Genomic DNA, 18,997 nt, shown 5'->3' on the forward strand with positions numbered 1-18,997 from the left:
CCATGATGAAAAATGTAAAAAAGAAATGATGGCCTGCTGGATTTCATTTCTTATTTCTTTATGCCCTGACTTATTATGAAAGAGGATTTGAGACAGGGATTAGTAGCTAGTGCTGTGAATATATCTTTCTGTCCTCTCTTCAGGACACTGGTAAAATAAATCATAATAATACATAAAATTTATGATCTGGCCTAAGATGGGCAATTCAAGAAGTTCTTAATGGTTGTTAATTATTAATGAATCAGCTTAATTATATATGTATTTCATTTAAAACACAATTAACAATTTCATTTTTAAATTAAATACCTATTCATTATAATTACTATATATTGCATAGAGCACCAAAGAATTATTAGTGACTCAATACATGTTTTAAGAGGTATAGAAATAATTCTGTCCCAAGTGACGGCCTCTAAAGCATGTGCAATCCTTTTCAAAACTTCCTGCTCTGTACTAAGTTTAAAAGAGGTGTCACATCAAACGTTGTAGCAATCTGTCCCCTTGCCTGTGAATGCCCGCATTTTAGGTTTCCACCTGTTCCTTGGGTCCTTGGGTGCCACAGTCTGCTGCCTGCTGGCCTTTCACAGAGGATTGGTCAGAGGCTGCACAGGCAGCTCCAACAGTGGGAGCTGAGGGCCTGGGTTTCAGATCCCAGTTCACCACTTCCTGGACATGTGATATTAGACCTTCAATTACTACCTCTGAGCAGGTCTCCTCATGTGTAAAATGGGGGTAATAAGAGTCTCTCCATCTGTGGGTTTTCCCAAGATTGAGTCTACTTATGCCTATAAACGGCTCCTCCACACGGTGCATGCACAAGGTCGCCCTTAATAAACAGCTGCATCTCCTTTCTTCCCTAACAGCAGACCTGTAGGCAGGCTTCCCTAAGGTGCAGTGGGCCTGGTTCTCAGGTGACCGCTGGGGACTTAGGCCACTGGCTGTGAGAACCACATCCTGCTGAGCCCTGTGGAGAGACAGGAGGAATTTGGGAATATTTAATTTATGTAAGCAAAAGAGACTTTATAATCCAATACGTCAATACCATCCAGAGGCAGGAAAACTTTACATAATCACACAATCAGAGGTGGAGTTATTTCAGAATTACAAGCACATAGACATATAGGCACAGAGAAATAGAGCTTAGAGCTTCAGTTCCACAATTTCAACCATGAGTCAAGTGTAAATAGAAACAGTAAAGTTCTCTGATCCAAATATATATACTGTTCTCCTCTAAGAGAGTATAAAATTCTCTAAGAGAGCCACAAATAGACAAATGGACAAATAAAAAGACTGTCAAACCAGATTTTCTGTTGTCTTTTACACAACAGACTGGATTTCTGTGAATCATTAACTCATTTACACAACTCTCCAGATGGTCGGATCCTAAAACTGAATTCCCAACCATTTGGTCAACAATGAAAATAAGTTACCTAATATCGATGAACAACAACAACAACAATAACAACAACAAAAAATACAAAATTAGTAGAGAAAAATACTGAAATCAAAATTAAATGTTGAAACTAAAATTTGAAAAACACAATGAACAAAGACCTATTTGGGCTTTGGAGTCACCTAGATGAGGCAAGCAAAGACATTGCTGGGTTTAACCGAGCATGAGGTACACATCTCTGTCACCAAGTTTGCCTAGCTCTGACAGATGAATCCACTGGGTATAACATTGTGACCTTTAAAAACAGGTAAAAGGTATTTTCCAACAGAGTAAAATCGTAACACTGAAACACCTATGATATGGAAATGCGTTGAAACAATCGGTTAACTCATGAGGAAATTTTCAGATATTATAAGCCATTCAAAAGACAATTCAAAGAATAAACATAGGAATATTGATCATGAATGTTTAAGTAAATGTATACAGGGAGGCAAAATCGGGGGCAAGGCAGTGAACACTACTGTAAGTGACTTACAGCTTCTAGGGGGAATGTAAATTAACTCACAGACAATGCAAGGCTAAACTTAAAGAATCTGGAGTGGTGTCCTAAAGACGGGACAATACTTTCATTGAGACAACTTTTTGCTAAAATGTTAAAATAAAATATGAGCCTTTCCTTAAAAAGAAGTTCCAGCTACTAAGGCAACCGGGTTCCTCTCAAAAAGAAGTTCCAGTTACTAGGGCGACCAGGTTCCTCTCAAGAAGAAGTTCCAGTTACTAGGGCGACCAGGTTCCTCTCAAAAAGAAGTTCCAGTTACTAGGGCGACCAGGTTCCTCTCAGAAAGAAGTTCCAGTTACTAGGGCGACCAGGTTCCTTTCAAAAAGAAGCTCCAGTTACTAGGGCAACCAGGTCCCTCTCAAAAAGAAGTTCCCATTACTAGGGTGACCAGGTTCCTCTCATAGGCTTTTCTAGGCTGAGGCCTGATCAGAGACCAATGGACACCAATGACATCAAAAAGTGGAGGTTGTCACAAAGGCAACCCCTGACCAATGAGGGGCTGCAGCATAGGGATACAGTGGGCAGCAATAAGCACTGGTACCTTGACAGGCTCAGGCCAGCAGGAAAATCAAGCTGTGCCAATTGGGGCAAAACACAGCAATCCTCATGGCTGGAAACAAACGCTCCATAGGCCTAGGAGACAACGCCTTTCCCGTTCCAGAAGAGCAGAGCTGCAGTTTCCTGCCAGCCGCTTGGAACGCTGCCTGCGAGAAGGTCAGTATGCCCAGCGCCTGAGCTCAACCACACCTGTTTTCCCGGCTGGTGTTCTCGAGTACCTGACAGCCAACATCCTGGAGAAGGCTGGGCAAGGAGGCTGAGAACAGCCACAGGGTGTGCATCACTCCAGAACACGTGAAGAGGGCACTGCAAAAGGATGAGCAGCTCAGATGGCTCTTGGAGTTGGAAGATGACACCCACTCTCAAGTAGAAGAAATGCCCCAACCTGAGGAGGAGGAGGAGGAGGAGGAGGAAGAGGAGGAGAAGGAGCAGGAGGAGGAGGAGGAGGTGGCGGTGATGGGGGGAAGGAGGAGGAGGAGGAGGAGGAGAAGGAGGAGTAAGGAGGAGTAAGGATTCCTGAGTTTCGGAGCTGTGCAGGACTTCATCAGCAACCTCCTCCCAATGCCGAAATTCCCACAGATGAAAGACCCCAGGTTGCTTCCATCTGCCCAAGCTATTAAACTGTGTAAAACGCATGACAGTGCTCCTGACTCCTCTCAGTTTCCGTCACTTTGGGTTGGAGGTGCCTGTGAGACATCTAGGAGAAACTATCCCCAGAGAACTGAAGTGGGGGAAGGGGTGGCCAGTGTGGAGTGTTTGAATCAGTGATTTAGAGGGGGCAGTTTCCAATGGTGATGGTGAAGGCACTGGCCCTGTGGGGAGGAACTGGCTTTGGTAGGCACCGAGACTTCCTCATTGCCTCTGAACAGGAAGGCCTTGTGAGGCCGGGGAGTTGGCTGGGGGCCTCTGAGGCTTGCTGAATTCCCAGCCTGATGCTGGAACCTGGGGTGGAGCTGCAGACTCTGACTGAAGTGCGGGAGGCTTTCTTCAGGATAGCAAAGGTCTGAAGTCAGAGGGCGGTGGCCACAGGGGTGGGTGGAGAGGGGGCACACTGGCTGGCATGAATTCATGGGACAGGGGATTTACGTGGAGATTGTGTTGGGGTTGTCCTTAGGGTCAGTTGGGAGATGTGCTTGTCTGAATCCCAGAAGCCTTTCTTGCCACGTGATATCCGCTGAACCTCATATTCCCAGGCAACTCATTGTGAAGATGCCCACCCCACCACTGGGTGATTCTTTATGGAGAGCTATAGAGCATTCCCAGCCTTAGCTCAGATCGTCACTTTCTCCTCTGTGCATCTGAGAAGCAAGCGGGCATCTCTCCAGCATCTGCAGGTAGCGAGTCTCCTTCAGCTGATCACATCATGGTGACAGCAGCATCCCCTCCCCTTGCCAAAGTAAAACATCTTTGGTTTCAGGGTATGTGTTCCTGCTAGTCCAGTGTCCTCCAGTCAGAAGTGAGTGCCTCTAGGATGGGTAATGGCAGTGAACTGATCATTTTCCTTAGATCTTGACATATTGGCTACGTAGCTGTCTGGTGTTTAAGAGCTGTTGATGTTGCTTATGGCTGTGGCTTATTGTAGAGCTAGACATAATGTCCTGGATACTTCACTGGAATGCACACCTGAGGACTTCATTCAAGGCAGGAGAAGCCATAGTCGGTGGGTGGCCCGTGGCGGGTGAGTCCCTCTGTGCAGTCAGGTGGTCACCTTACAGTGTATGCAGTCGTCAACACTAACGGTGACTGTGACCCTGTAAGGACCCGGGCTTCTGGGCTCTTTCAGACTCTGTTTCATGTCTGAGGTGGAGTTTGGAGGTTGACCTTGGATGAGCCCCTGTTGCAAGTTCTCTGCAGAATCAAGGGGCATGGGACAGCCAGCAGGAGGTACTGCTATCCCTTTAAGAATTGTGCTCAGCTGTGCTCATGCGTTTCAGAGGAATCGTGGGGGGCCACAGCCAGCATAGCTTCAGACTAATGCAGCACTCTGCCAGACCCCCTTCCACACGTGCAAGGAATTCTACACTCAGGGGAGGTGGGGAGGCAGAGAGAATCACTGCCATTGGGAAGGCGTGAGCCCACCCATGTTTAGGCCTTTTGTGCATTTCTAACAGGAGGGAGGGAAAGGTGAGGAAGGAGTCCCTCTGGCCTGTATCCTGTGGACAGGATGGCACTGGTGGCCAGTGTCCTATTGGGAGTGTGAAAACTAACACCCAAGTGGGCAAGGACAGAGGCTGGGGTGACTGTGGCTGCCAACCAGGCCAGTGATCATAAGCCGTGTCAGGGCAGGCCGGTGCCAGACTCAGGTCAAGACTGCAGAAAACATCATGTGTGAAGAGAGACAAGCCCCAGAGTCAATCCTGAGGGCAGGAGACTTAGAGGGTAAAGGCAACTTTTTGTTGGCTTTAACACAAGGCCTGGTTATCAGGCTGGTCTCCCACCTAGAGCATCTTTTGGGAAGCAAAGCATTTTGAAGGCCCAGGCCTCCTGTTCCCTTTCTGCGATAGATCCTACATGATGTAGCCTATGGAAGATGGCCTGACTCCTTAGAGAGTACCTCTCTTACTCCCAAAATAGGAGTCTGGAAAGAGAGGCACTTCTGTGAACATCTAATACATCATTTTCCCAATGCTCAGATTACAAAGCACAGCTCACATACCTCATCTGGACAGCAGATGGGATCATTAGGACTACAATGATGTTTTTTTTTTTTTTTTTTTTTTTTTTTGAGATGGAGTCTTGCTCTGTCGCCCAGGCTGGAGTGCAGTGGCCGGGTCTCAGCTCACTGCAAGCTCCGCCTCCCGGGTTCACGCCATTCTCCTGCCTCAGCCTCCCAAGTAGCTGGGACTACAGGCGCCCGTCACCTCGCCCGGCTAGTTTTTTGTATTTTTTAGTAGAGATGGGGTTTCACCGTGTTAGCCAGGATGGTCTCGATCTCCTGACCTTGTGATCCACCCGTCTTGGCCTCCCAAAGTGCTGGGATTACAGGCTTGAGCCACCGCACCCGGCCTACAATGATGTTTTTAAGGAAAATTATTTTGTTACCAACATTGAAAAATCTAGATCTTTCATCTGAAAATTTCAATTTCTAGGTTTCCTTAGAAAATCAAAATGTCTCAGTATATATGTGGCTACAGTTAGATAGAAATAATTAGCTGCTACCCCATTAAGACGAGATATCTCGTTTCCTATATTCCTCATGATGGCAGTGGTGACCCATCTGGGGTGGCCGCTGCCATCATGCCAGCTGCAGCAGGGAGTCATGACCGGGGCTGCACACTTTGTGGAGCTGGTGGGAGCTGGGGACAAGTGGGAGCCCTGTCCCTTTCAGATTGGCGTGGCAGTAGCTCCCTGGTTGCTGCCGCAGCTGCCCGCGCGGTGGTTGTGGACCCAGGCCTCCCACTACATGGAGCAGGCAAGAGTCCTGCCCTCCCAGACACAGCTGCAGCCACCCGAATCGCGGCTGCAGACCCAGGCATACCTACCCTCTTGGAAATGTCTGCTTCCACTGCTTAGCTTCTCCCTGCTGTCAGTGCCCACTCCAATCTCAAAGCAAAGTCAGGGCTGATCCCGGGTGCTGTCACAGCCAGGCCATGTGCGCACATGCTTGAGGCAGTGCTGACACACCAGTTCACTGCTGCCTTAGCCCCCTCCAGATCTTGGGCTCTGACAAGCATAGGAAGGAAGCCAATGGTGGGGGGGGGGGGTCAAGGGCAGCTCGGTGCTGGCCTGCAGACATCCCCTGGCACCTACAGCCTGGGTGCCATGAACGGCGGCATGAGGCAGACAGGTTCCTAGGTGGAAGGTCCGCAGTGAGGCCCCATGTTCAGGCCAGGAAGGGCCTGAAGGCTGGGGGCTGGACTGCCAGTCCTACAGACCGGAGCGGGAATTTGTGGTGCTTTACCTGGGCTCACCCATGGCCACCCATGGGCCAGTCAGCATGCACTTCCTCCCCTCTGAGGCCCTTAAAAGTCAAAGGACTCAGCCAGAGCTGAACAAATGTTGGGACCACCAGCTGCAGAGGGGAGCTAGCTGCCCCAGGTCCTCCTCTCTGCTGAGAGCTGGGAAGATGACAGGAAGACCTGCCTACAGAGAGGAGCTTCCCCCTCCAGGGTCTCCTCTCTGCTAGGAGCTGAACACTCATCAGGACACCTTTGCTGGAGAAAGAAGCTGCCCCCCTGTGGGAGACTGAGCTGTTCTATTGCTCAGTGAAGCTCCCCTTTGTCTTGCTCACCCTCCACTTGTCTGTGTACCTCATTCTTCCTGGTCACAAGACAAGAACTCAGGACCCGTCAAATGGTGGGGCTAAAAGAGCTTTAACACGAACAGGGTTGAAACATGCCCCTTGCTTGCCATGTTGCAGGCAGAGAGAAGGAGAGAAGAGTTTTGCCCCTTCGGGGAGCCCAGACCTGGGAACTCCTTGAGCAAGGGCTGTCACTCCCTCTTTGGGGCCCTGTGGTTCACTGGCATCTCCAAACTTCCGGGTGCCACCATGTTTCCCGGTGCCAGCTGTGGAAGCTGCTTGTCGTGCTTCTGGTCCAGTGGCAGCCTCACAGAGAGCCGGCACCTGTTCTGGCATCTGGAGCTGCCTGCCTGCCCTGTTGCAGCAGCTGGCATGTCTGACCGTGTGCGGTGGCTGAACCCCATGCTTGCTCACACACCCCTTGCCGTTCCATACCTTACTTCCCCTTGGCAGATGTGGGACCCAGGCTGGTAACATGAGCCAAGCACAGCCTGCCAGGCTGAGTGGGCAAAACGAGCCCAGCAGGACCGAGCAAAACTCAGACAAAGGTGCCACCTGCCACAGAGATTTCTGGCCAGAAAAACGACACCCTAAAGATCCCACAACACTTACTCTTCCCTATTGTATCCAGTTACTGACTCATCCCATTCCTTAAAGTACCTGCCTGGCTCCTACAGATGAGTTCATTATTCTCAATGTAATTTAAATCTCCATCTCTAATGTTCAGAAGGGTTCCTTCTCGAATTAGTATAGTGCAGTGCAGCACTCCTCAGACTATGTATGGTGTAAAGCCACCATTTTCTGTTTTTCATGTTCTGTTTAATTTAGAGATGATATGTGGTCCTATTGTGCATGACTAGTGTATGGCTCACCATTGAATCATCACTGGAGTTTAACAACACTCAGACTGGTATACACTCTGTCCAATAAGATGACTTCACTCACTTAAATGTGTGGCAAAGACAAATTTCTATAAAGGATCCTGAATGGTGGTATTCAATTCCTGTACCTGTTGCAGTCAATCAGTAATAAAAAAGTTTGTAGCCATACACTGTTCCTGAAATCACAGTGTGTATAACACTGGAATAGTGAATTTATTGTATTGTATGATTTAAATGTAATGAAAGGCAATAAATAGAGTCTGCATTTGGCATTTTCTTAACGTGTGTCTTCCAAAGGACTTTATGAGAGTAAAGGATTGGTTCCTCTTAATGTTCTAGAATAACTATGGGGAAATATCTCTAACTTATTAAAGCAAACTCTAGTAAAGGAAACCAGTTAGCATCAGGGAGGCAGGTTATACACTGTGGTGGGGAGTTACTTGCATTCTGAAATGTAGGGTGAAAATAATTCACCAGCTCAACTGTGAAGGGAAGTCTTCATGCCAAGAAAGAGGAAAATAGTGAAAGGAGGGGCAGAAGAGCTGGCTTCTGGTCCCCTCAGTAGAATTTACTTGGGGGACCATCAGCTTCTGTGGCTGTAAAATGAGGTTGAAAAAATTATTTCAAAGGTCTTCCCGAGGTATATAGTTACCAGACTATGCTCTTTTCCTAAGAAAGAATCTACTGAAATTGGGTAAAAAGGGACCAGACTTTTTTCTAAGGTGAGGTAAAAAGGGTAAAAAGGGACCAGACTTTTTTTACAGCTGAGACCACTGTGGCCCAAAGATGATAATCAGCTCTTTCAAGGTCGAAGCAGGGATGAGAGCTGTTCATCCCACCTGTTGTTGAAGCTCTTTCCTCTCCTTTATCCTTAGAAATAGTCCTCAAGATAGAAGGTGTTTAATATTCTCTTCTGGAAAAAAGAAGCTCATGTGTTCAATGTCAAGATGTTGGGGGGTCTCTTGGATTTCTAGGAAAGCACTCACAAGAACTTTTGAGCTCTCACTCTTGATAGTGAGTCTTGACAATACTCTCACTTAACAACTCACTCTCGAGAACTTTCACTTGTGTTTTATTTGGGGAAGCCCAGACAGGTTGGGAGAAAATGGCTGATTTTATAATACGGGTCGTTAGACTTTGCAAACCTAGGTCTTGTTCCACTGGACATTGTGTAACCATGGTGTGAACACAAAAACTTCTCAGTTAAGGTGTTCTGGAAATTCTGACTGTGTCCACTAACATTGTCTTAAATGTGGTTATGGGGTGATATGATGAGCCCATGCCCAAAAAGTCAATTTTTAAAAAAATGTTATGGGTACCTAGTAGGTGTATATATTTATGGGTTACACAGAAATGGGAAAAGTTCCCTTGTCCCCCTCACAGGCATGTAATGGGAGTGTGGCTCACTCCTTTAGTGCCCTGCTGCTCAAACCCCTAGGGGAGCATGCAGACGTAGGTTGTGGGGCTCTGACCCCACGGCAGTGTCTAAAGGTGACTGTTTACAGATGAAGCCTCAGTGGGCATGTGTTACAGTAAGCTCTTTCAGTTTAGCCGTCTGTAGGTAGCTTCTGTTAGCTCAATTAGACCCACTGACTTATCGCAAGGACAGAGGTCTTTCGGTATCCTGGGGTTTCTTGCCCTGGTGTACTGGAAGGATTGGATTACACATGGGTTTGGAGAATGAGTGCAAGGTGCAAGGTTTTATTGAGGGGAAGTAGCTCTCAGCAGATAGGGAAGCCAGAAGGGAGATGGAGTGGGAAGGTGGTTTTCCCCTGGAGCCAGACCCGCTCAGTGGCCGGGTTCTCCTCCTACCACCCCAGCCAAACTCTACATTGTTCTGCTGGTCAATGGCCTGCCAACCTGCCAGCATCTGCCAGTGCCTGTCGGTGTGCTCTGCCAGCATGCTCCTCTTGACGTCCAGCTGCTTGTGTCTCTACCTGCGAAGGTCTTGGGGTTTTTATAAGCACAGGATGGGGGTGTGGTGGGCCAGTGTGGTCTTGGGAAATGCAACATTTGGGTAGGAAAAAATGCCTGTCCTCACCTAGGTTCTTGGTCACAGGCTCGGGGGTGGAGCCCTAGCCAGAGACCACACCCTCCCTTACCCAGCACTTCCCTGCCCTCCTCCCGTATCAACATGAGATATTTTGATATAGGTCTTCAATACGTAATCATCACATCAGGGTAAATGGGGTATCCATGACTTCAAGAATTTATCCCTTGTGTTACAAGCAATCCAGTTATACTCTCATAGTCATTTTAAAATGTACAATTAAATTATTTTTGACTATAGTCACTCTATTGTGCTAGCAAATACTAGCATGGAAAAAATAGAAAGAATTAATGTCTTATTTATTCTATTTTTTGCACCCATTAACCCTCCCAACTTCCCTTCCAGCACCCTACTACCCTTCCTAGCCTCTGGTAAACATCCTTCTACTCTTGTCCCCACGACTTCAAATATTTCAATTTTTAGTTCCCACAAATAAGTGAGAACATGTGAAATTTGTCAATCTGTGAATGGCCTATTTCACTTAACACAATGCCCTCCAGTTCCTTCCATGTTGTTGCAAATGATAGGATCTCACTCTTCTTTATGGCTTGGTAGTACTCCATTGTGTATATGTACCACATTTTCTTTATCCATCTGTTGATGGACATATAGGTTGTTTTCAAATTTTGTCTGTTGTAAATGGTGCTGCAATAAACATGGGAGTGCAGATATCTCTTGGATATACTGATTTCCTTTCTTTTAGTTATACACCCAGCAGTGGGATTGTTGGATCATATAATAGCTCTATTTTGAGTTTTTGGAGGAACCTTCAAACTATTCTCTAGAGTGGTTGTACTAATTTATATTCACACCAACAGTGTACAAGTGTTCCCTTTTCTCTAAATCCTCACCAGCATTTGTCATTGCTTTTCTTTTGAGTATAAGCCATTTAGCTTTAACATTTTGGGTATAAGCCATTTTAAGATGACATCTCATTGTAGTTTTGATTTACATTTCTCTGATAATCACTGATGTTTAGCACCTTTCCATATGCCTTTTTGCCATTTGTATGTCTTCTTTTGAGAAATGTCTATTGAGATCCCCTGCCAGTTTTTAAATCAGATCATTAGATTTTTCCCTATAGAGTTATTTGAGCTCCTTGTATATTATTCTGGTTATTAATCCCTTGTCAGATTGGTAGTTTGCAAATATTATCTCCTGCTCTGTAGGTTGGCTCTTCACTTTGTTGATTGTTTCCTTTGCTATGCAGGAGCTTTTTAACTTGATGTGATCCCATTTGTCCCTGTTTGCTTTGGTTGCCTGTGCTTGTGGGGTATTACTCAATAAATTCTTGCCCAGTCAAATGTCCTAGAGAGGTTTCCCAATGTTTTCTTTTTGTTGTTTCATAGTTTGAGGCCTTAGATTTAAATAGTACAATTGCATGGAGAACAGTCTGGAGGTTCCTCAAAAAATTCAAAATAGAGCTACCATGTGATCCAGCAATCCCACTGCTAAGGATATACCCAAAAGAAAGGAAACCAGTATATTCAAGAGATATCTGCATGCCCATGTTTACTGCAGCACTCTTTACAATAGACAAAATTTGGAAGCAATATAAATGTCCATCAACAGATGAATGGATAAAGAAACTGTGGTACATATACACAATGGAGTGCTACCATCTATAAAGAAGAATGAGATTCTGTTGTTTGCAACAACATGGATGGAACTGAAAGTCATTATGTCAAGTCAAATAAGCCAGACACAGAAAAAAAAAAATTGCATATTCTCACTTACTTGTGGGAGCTGAAAACTAAGATAATTGAACTCAGGGAGATAGAGAGTAAACAGATGGTGACCAGAGGCTGGGAAGGGTAGTGAGGTGCTGGGGGGAAGTAGGGAGGATTAATGGGTACAAAAATAGAAAGAATTAATAAGACAAAGTATTTCTTAGTAAAACAGGGTGACTATAGTAAAAAAAGAATAATTTAATTGTGCATTTTAAAATAATGAAGAGAGTACAATTGTATTGTTTGTAACACAAAGGATAATTGCTTGAGGCTATGGATACCCCATTTACCCTGATGTGATCTTTATAAATTGCAAGCCTGTATCAAAATATCTCTGTAACCCATAAATATATACACCTTTTATTTTTCCATAAAAATTACAAATAAAAAATCCTAAAAGTCAGCCCTTACAAGATCTACAGGGGAGATAGAATTTGCAGGTTGCTCTCCCCAAATTCATCAGGCTTGGAAAGGACCTTAGGCTTTCTGCATAACTACATTAGCAAAACCAAACCAATTCTATGGAAATGCCAAATATTAATAGAACAAATATTAATACTCCTCAGAGGGAGATAGCAGAACTCAGTCTTTACACTATGTGATCCCCATTGTCCAATATACAGTAAAAAATTCAACATGCAAAGAAACAAGAAAATATCACCTACCATTGTAAAAAGAAATCAATAAAAACAGATCCAAAAATGTCCAGTTGTTAAACTTCATAGAAAAAGACTAAATCAATTATTATGTGTTCAAAGAACAAACAGAAAATAGTTTCAAAGAATGAAAGGAAAATATGATCTTTATGAATGTACAGATAGTGAATTTCAGCAGATAAATGGAAACTATGAAAATAACCACATGGAAATTTTAGAACTTAAAAAATTATAGTAACTGAAATTAATAACACACTAGATGGGCTCACGTTAGTTTGGAGATGACTAGAGTCAAGTGAGCTTGAAGGCAGATCAAAAGTAATCATCCAATCTGAAAAAAACAGAACAAAACATATATCTCTAAAGCTTTTTAAAGGTGTTGTATTGACTTCTCTGGTATGAGTTTTTTAACATAAGAAAGTAATAACTCTCTTGGTACTTCAAGCTGGACTCATGTTTTCGATTCTCCAGGACACCACCTTTGGGGTTCCCCGCTGCAGCTAAAAGGGACCTGGCTATGGTAACGTAAATGGGTAATCATCTTGGGGGCAGTAATCTCAACAAAAATTTCAATTACTTCAACTAAAGATTCAGTATCGTACAAGCACTGAGAAAACCTCACTCATTCTCTAATGTTCATCTGAGAATTCACATACTGTTACACATTTGTCTTCTAAAAGTCATACATACATAGTACAGTGCTATGATTAGATACCTGGACTATGGTTATTAAGTGCCTGGATTTAACGTTTGACTCCAGCACTTACTAACTAGGTGACTGTTGGCAGGCTACTTAGCTTGTTCAATTGTAATATGGGGATAATAATAGTACATACCTAATACATTTGGAGAATTATTGGAGATGATATATGTAAAGCACTTACAACAGTGCCTGGCACACATGTGTTCATTGTTATTATTACATTTTCCCCAGGTTTTTTGAGAATAGAGTTTTCCAGGGGTAGAAGAATATTAAAAGAGTGAATCACCTTTAAAACACTGGTGTAAAAAATACTTCATGTCAAAAATGTTTTTAAATGTGCTTTTGATGAAACCTGTTACCTTTCCCTTGCTGATCAACAGAGACATTCCTTTTTGAAAGCTCAGCTTTAGAGATACTGCCTTCTTCTTGGAATAGCTGTCTGCAACAGATAAGCATTACTCTGTGCTACTGGGTGTGTTCAATGTGTAAACAGATTGTGGGAATACGAGAGGCTGGTTTTTCAAGTTCTTGCTCCAAGTAGTTCACAAGGGTCAAGTAGTCCAGCATTCTACAGTTTGTGTGTCTGAGAGAAAAATAAGCCCACAGAAACAGTCTAACCTTCAGATTAAGGTAAGACTAATGTGTTTAGGGATCTCCAATGTGATATCTGATTTCTTGATTTCTGTATTTTGTGTGTAGTGGGGGAATACTGGGATTTGCTGGTCAGGAAGAAAACAGCTCCTTCCACCATTTGATATTGGATTTTACAATAAAAAAGGGAGAAATATGTACAGAAGGGACATTTTGGCCACTGGTCGCTATGAGTTCAATGGATTGAGGAGGGAAATATAAGTATCTTTTTGTTATTAACACTTGATTCTATCTACAAAGTGAAGCATTGCACTAGGTTCTACTGAAGAGTGAGTGCCTCCAGGAACAAGTATGCCTTCTAGTGACAAAAAAGTCAAATTCACAGCAGAAGTGTTGCATCATTTTGCTATAAATCTCTTACACCTGTCTATATAAACCTCTCACATCTCTAACATAGATGATCCTCTTGCTCTGAATTTCTTTCATTTATTAGAAAACTTACATGTTTCATTTGGAATTATTTAATTGTTTTTACATTCAGTTCGGTTTTTGATAAGGACAAATATCCAGTATGGATATATATTCAGTAGAAGGATTACTAAAGTCTGAAAACCCTGGAATAATTTCAACATGAATATGATATTGCAACAGCTTACAGAAATGAGATATTAACTGTGAACACTAATATACTCTGAAAAGATGCATCAGGGTTTAAAAAATTTATCCTTAATATAGATTGTTTTAATTACCAATACTATCTTCCTCATTTAAATGAAAAATGTAATTTTACAACTATTAATACATAACTTCTGTTTGTTCCAAGTATATGTGTATGCTTGGAGAAAAGCATATGCCTGGAGAAGACAGGAGTTATATATTTATAGCATTCAATTCAAAATAGTATAAAATATTGTTTACATGTAATAATGCATTTAGGCTACTTAAGTAGTAGCCTCCTTAAAAAGTATTTTAAACACAGGAATTAAGTATTTAATTTTTTCATTTTATAGTAAGTTGTTTATATGTTATTTGGACAACAGCTTACACACACAAGTGTTACAATTCATACCCTAGGTCTTAAATGCATGAAGCCATTTTATTTGACTCTAGTGAAATCCTTAAATTGGTCCTTGCATCCCTCAGTATATATATGTACATACCCACATATACATGCATATTTACATGTGGGGAACTAATATCTGAGAAAATGTCTTACTGGTCTTTTAGTTGTTGAATCATGCTTTTTCTATGTATTTATGATTTCCTGAAATTCTTTGCTATTTTAAGTTTGGGTATTAGCTATGTTATCCTTCTATTTTTTCAGACTCATTAAAGTCTTCTGATAGGTTTGGTGAATAAAATTATTGAGTTTCTACCTCTTTTCTTTTGGAGGCACATTTAATATTTTTGTTGAAATTACTTCCGCATTATTATTTAGTATGTTAAGGGAAGGAAAAGGAAATGCAGCCTTAATATGTAAAATGAGCAGTTCATTTTACTTAAGCTCTATTATGTGATGATACATATTATGACTATTTTGCCAGCCTACATAAGCACTTAGCTAATCATCTTTAATGCATTCTACTTATAATCTACTTGTAAATATGTTTTTGTACATTCATATCTTACTTGTATGTGCTCTCTCATCCTCTTTCTCTCTCACCCCTCTATATACATTCACACATTTTCCATGATTTCACAGAACTTCTCTTCAACCTGGTTCCATTCCTGGTTATCTCTTTCTGTGGGGAGTATCATCATTTCCTTTTACCTCTGTTTCTCTACATCTAATATCATACTCAGCCCGTGGACTTTTGATTTTACTGAAGACAGCAAAAAAGCAGATGGTGCTTCTATTACTTGCGGAGTTAGCAACTGCTGTGGCTACCTTACGTTCTGGAATATTATCTAAAATAGGGAGGAGCTCTTAGAGGAACAAAATATAATAAATATGTAGTGTACTAGGATAGAAAATTCACTTGATCTGGTCTCTCTCTCCTTTTAACAAAAACATTTCTCTAAGAAGTGATTAATAAAACATACCCTACTGCCTCACTTTCTCTTTTAAAATCTTTCTTTCAAATTCCTCTATGACATAAAATCAATCTTGATCACTTTATTGACACTGTACTTCCAAGGGTCACCTGTAGTGCTGCTAGGAAATCCAAGTACATTTATTTATTTATTTATTCATTCATCCATTCAATAAATATTTATTTAGTGACACATATGCATCAGGCATTGCTGAGCACTGAAGTTACAGCAGGGAACACTTAAGTCTGCCTTTATGTACCTCCAGTCTAGTTAGGAAGGACGTTAACTCACCCAAATACTTCATTACAAGTGTGATAAGGGCTATAAGGAATACTTTTCCAAATTCTCATCTTATTAATTCCCTTGACTGTATGTGACACACATGATCAATTCCTAGTTCTTAAATTTTCTCTTTCCTTGTTGTCCATGACTCTATACTATTTATTCAACTACTTTTCTACCACTTCCCCTCTTGTCTATTTTTCATTTTCTCTTCCTTAAGTTTGGGTTTCCCTCAAAGGTTTAGCATTTATTTAGCCTATAACCTATTACGTTTTTCCTTTCTCTGTAACTTCTTATCAACCCTTAGTTTTAAATATCACCTCTAAGTGGATACCTCTAAGACATCCATTTCCACATCTTATCTTTTCCATCTGCTATACATTTTCCCACTTGTATGTCCAAGGATCACTCGATATTCATCATGATTATAGCCAAACTCACAGCTTTATGTCAAACCACTTCCCCTTTCTTTTCATTTGTTTCTGTGAATGGCATTAACGGTCTCCTCGTTTCTCACATTTGAAACCTTGGAGTCAATTTTGCTTCTAACTTTTCCTTTGCTCTCGATATCCGAACCACTACCAAGTCCATTCATTTATTTAATTATAATGTATCTAGAAGCCATCCTCTCTCATCTCCTTTTTCTATTATTTTTTTTCTTTTATTCTCTATTTCCTCATCCTTTTTTCCCTCAGTCTAAGAGCTACCTACAATTCAAGGTTTTGGTCAGGCCCCATCTCCATCAGAAAGTCCACACCTCATGGATATCTTCGTTTTCTAAGCCCCAGAATCATGGGGATAGTAAAAAGAATGTAGCCAAAGAGCCAGGTTTAAGTTTTGATTCTACCATTCACTGCCCCCTGTGTACTCTTGTGAACCACAGTTTCCTCAGACTCATCCTATCTCATATAGTAGCCACAGGAACAAATATGGTCATGGAGATGAAATCATTTTGAACTATGAAGCACTATACAGATATTAAAGTAAGATTTGTTGCTGGAAGAATAACTCAGGAGCAGAGACCAGAGCCCCAGGTCTTCACTATTGACATAATATTGCCCTGGGGACAAGAGTGTTGACTCTGCGGTCAGATGACTTGAGTTTGAATCTCAGCTCTGCTACTTACCAGCTGCATGAAATTGAGAAAACGTAGTTAGCTTTCCTGTTCCTGAGTTTCCTCACTGTCAATTGGAGATAACAATAGTTTCTACTGATAGTAGTGATGTAGGATTAGAAGGGTTAGTAAATGTAAAATACTTAAAATAGTGCCTAGCTCATAGTAAGTGCTCTGCAAATGTGGAAGAGGTAGTGGGGGTCTATGAGGCTAAGTGTGGTTACGAGGTGAAAGCCAGGTATTAGAACTGAGCCACCAGATGAAGATTAGGTACAGCAAGGATGCAAGCGCAGAGCTACAGACTGGACACATGTACCTAGATGAATCCCTCATGATTCAGATTAAAAAAATAAAAGATAGATCTTGCCATTTGGGACAGAACTGAGCAAATGATGGAGGTATAATCGTTCTGAGCGAGCATTTGGGGCACAAAAATGGGGATAACAGTCTTTCAGACACATTTTCTTTTTGTTGCCCTTTTGTGTTGTAAAATATGTCAGTATATCATGAAATCAAAATGTCAGTATGCAATTAAATGTCCAAATGTTGAGAAAGCTGACTCAACTGTCCTCTATATTCTAGAAATCCCTCTCTTTAACAAGCATACGCTTATTGCATTTCAGAGGACAAGGGCCCTTAGAAATGTCATTCCTCACAATTTATAGGATTATTGCCTAGGGTGTGTATTTTTACTAATACACTTGGAGATTAGTTTGTTTGATTGTTTCATGTCAGAAAGAAAAATAATAATAATACTACTTAGAATATTCTAAGGGTTGTTCTAAGTGCCTTAAATTTTTTAACTCATTTAATCTTCACAAGAACCTCATGAGATAAACATCATCATCATCAACATCATCGCCACTACCATTTACATAAGAATAAACTGAGGATCACAGAGGTTAATTGGTAATTGGACCAGATTTCAAACCCAAGCAGCCCAGCACCAGAGCCAATTTTCTCAACCACTGAGTGCTATCATATCAGCAACTCTGTGTTTTAGAATCTGATTAAGAGGGCATGCTCTGGAGTCCTAGACTGCTGTTACTTGTTGCATCTCCAGTTTTCCTTGAGAAGTGGTAATAAATGTTTCATATGTTTCATAATTGATAAAAATTACTTACATAAGATTTACACTAAGTAATCCAGTGTCCAGTAATGCTGTGCAAGAAGAGTCTGGTTTTTCTCATCCATTATTCTGTATCTGAACATCAAACAAAGGTCTCAAATACTGATGCCCTCTGTTTCCTAGAGAGTATATTATACTGCTTTGCCCTGTACTTAACTGATGTTGTACCCATGTACTTAACTGCTGCTGCTACCCGTGTGGATATTTTCTAGGGTATGTATGAGTTTCCATCTTTGTCTTTGCTAACTATTTCAAAAGTTCAGGCTCAATTTTTGGAGTTGCTATGTTTGTTTTCTATTTCCTATTTTAACTACTTCTTGTTCATTTAAATGTTCTCTCTCCATAGTTTAATGGGACTTTTTTTTTTTTTTTTTTTTTTTTTTTACTTTTCTCTAAGCGTTAGCTACAAAAATAACTTAATAGACTTTTAGTTCATTTTCTTCTTCACTGAATAAGAATATTAAAATCAAATTTACCTTCACCAAACACTTAATAACTTTTTTCATTTCCAAGAAGGCCCAGTGCCACTTGTAACTCTTGTTAAAGTTTAATTTAGCAGTTTCCAATTTTTGTAACAGTTGACTTATCCAGGCTAATTTGATTTAATCTTTCTAACAGAATGCCAGGAAACACTCTGTTCCTACAATAAGAACATGTCTGATTCATTTAAATGAATAAGAACACGTCTGGTTCATGTAAATAGACTTCAGTAGCATTTTTGTTTTGGTGTTGTGCAGTCAAAAAATATTTCCAAGAGAATATCAGGACTTGGAGGGAAACCAAGAAAATGAATACAAAACAACTATAAGATACATATCATTGTAAAGCAAGTAAAATCCTCAAGACCAAATAATATAATTTAAACAACCATTTAACATTGACAATGTTTACTAAGAATGGAAGTGGTAGACTTTTCCAGAAAATATAGTTGAGTTGGGGTGGGAGGTGGGGGTGTGCAATAGAGAAATCAAACTTGGAAAGTAGCCATCAGATAATGATGTTCTAGGTTCAAATATAAACTTTAAATCCAAATATACTTTTATCTGGATTATAAAAACAAAAGTTCAGCAACAGCCC

General features: G+C 41.6%; 3 protein-coding genes across 6 annotated transcripts in view; 2 read left to right on the top strand and 1 right to left on the bottom strand.

Moving 5' to 3' along the window:
• The window catches only part of DYNLT3 (dynein light chain Tctex-type 3), a 752,500-nt gene that overhangs the window by 163,416 nt on the left and 570,087 nt on the right, over positions 1 to 18,997 (bottom strand). The gene's annotated exons all lie outside the window — the stretch shown is intronic.
• The window catches only part of SYTL5 (synaptotagmin like 5), a 250,198-nt gene that overhangs the window by 95,468 nt on the left and 135,733 nt on the right, over positions 1 to 18,997 (top strand). The gene's annotated exons all lie outside the window — the stretch shown is intronic.
• LOC126945736 (histone H2A-like 3) lies at positions 2,444 to 2,966 on the top strand (the record flags this gene model as incomplete). The annotated part of the gene is given in 2 exon segments (XM_050775851.1): positions 2,444 to 2,752; positions 2,754 to 2,966. Coding segments are annotated over 2 exon segments (522 nt in total), but the record flags the coding sequence as incomplete, so codon positions are not given.

Source organism: Macaca thibetana, chromosome X, assembly GCF_024542745.1.
Source record: "Macaca thibetana thibetana isolate TM-01 chromosome X, ASM2454274v1, whole genome shotgun sequence".
Classification (NCBI taxonomy): Eukaryota; Metazoa; Chordata; class Mammalia; order Primates; family Cercopithecidae; genus Macaca; species Macaca thibetana.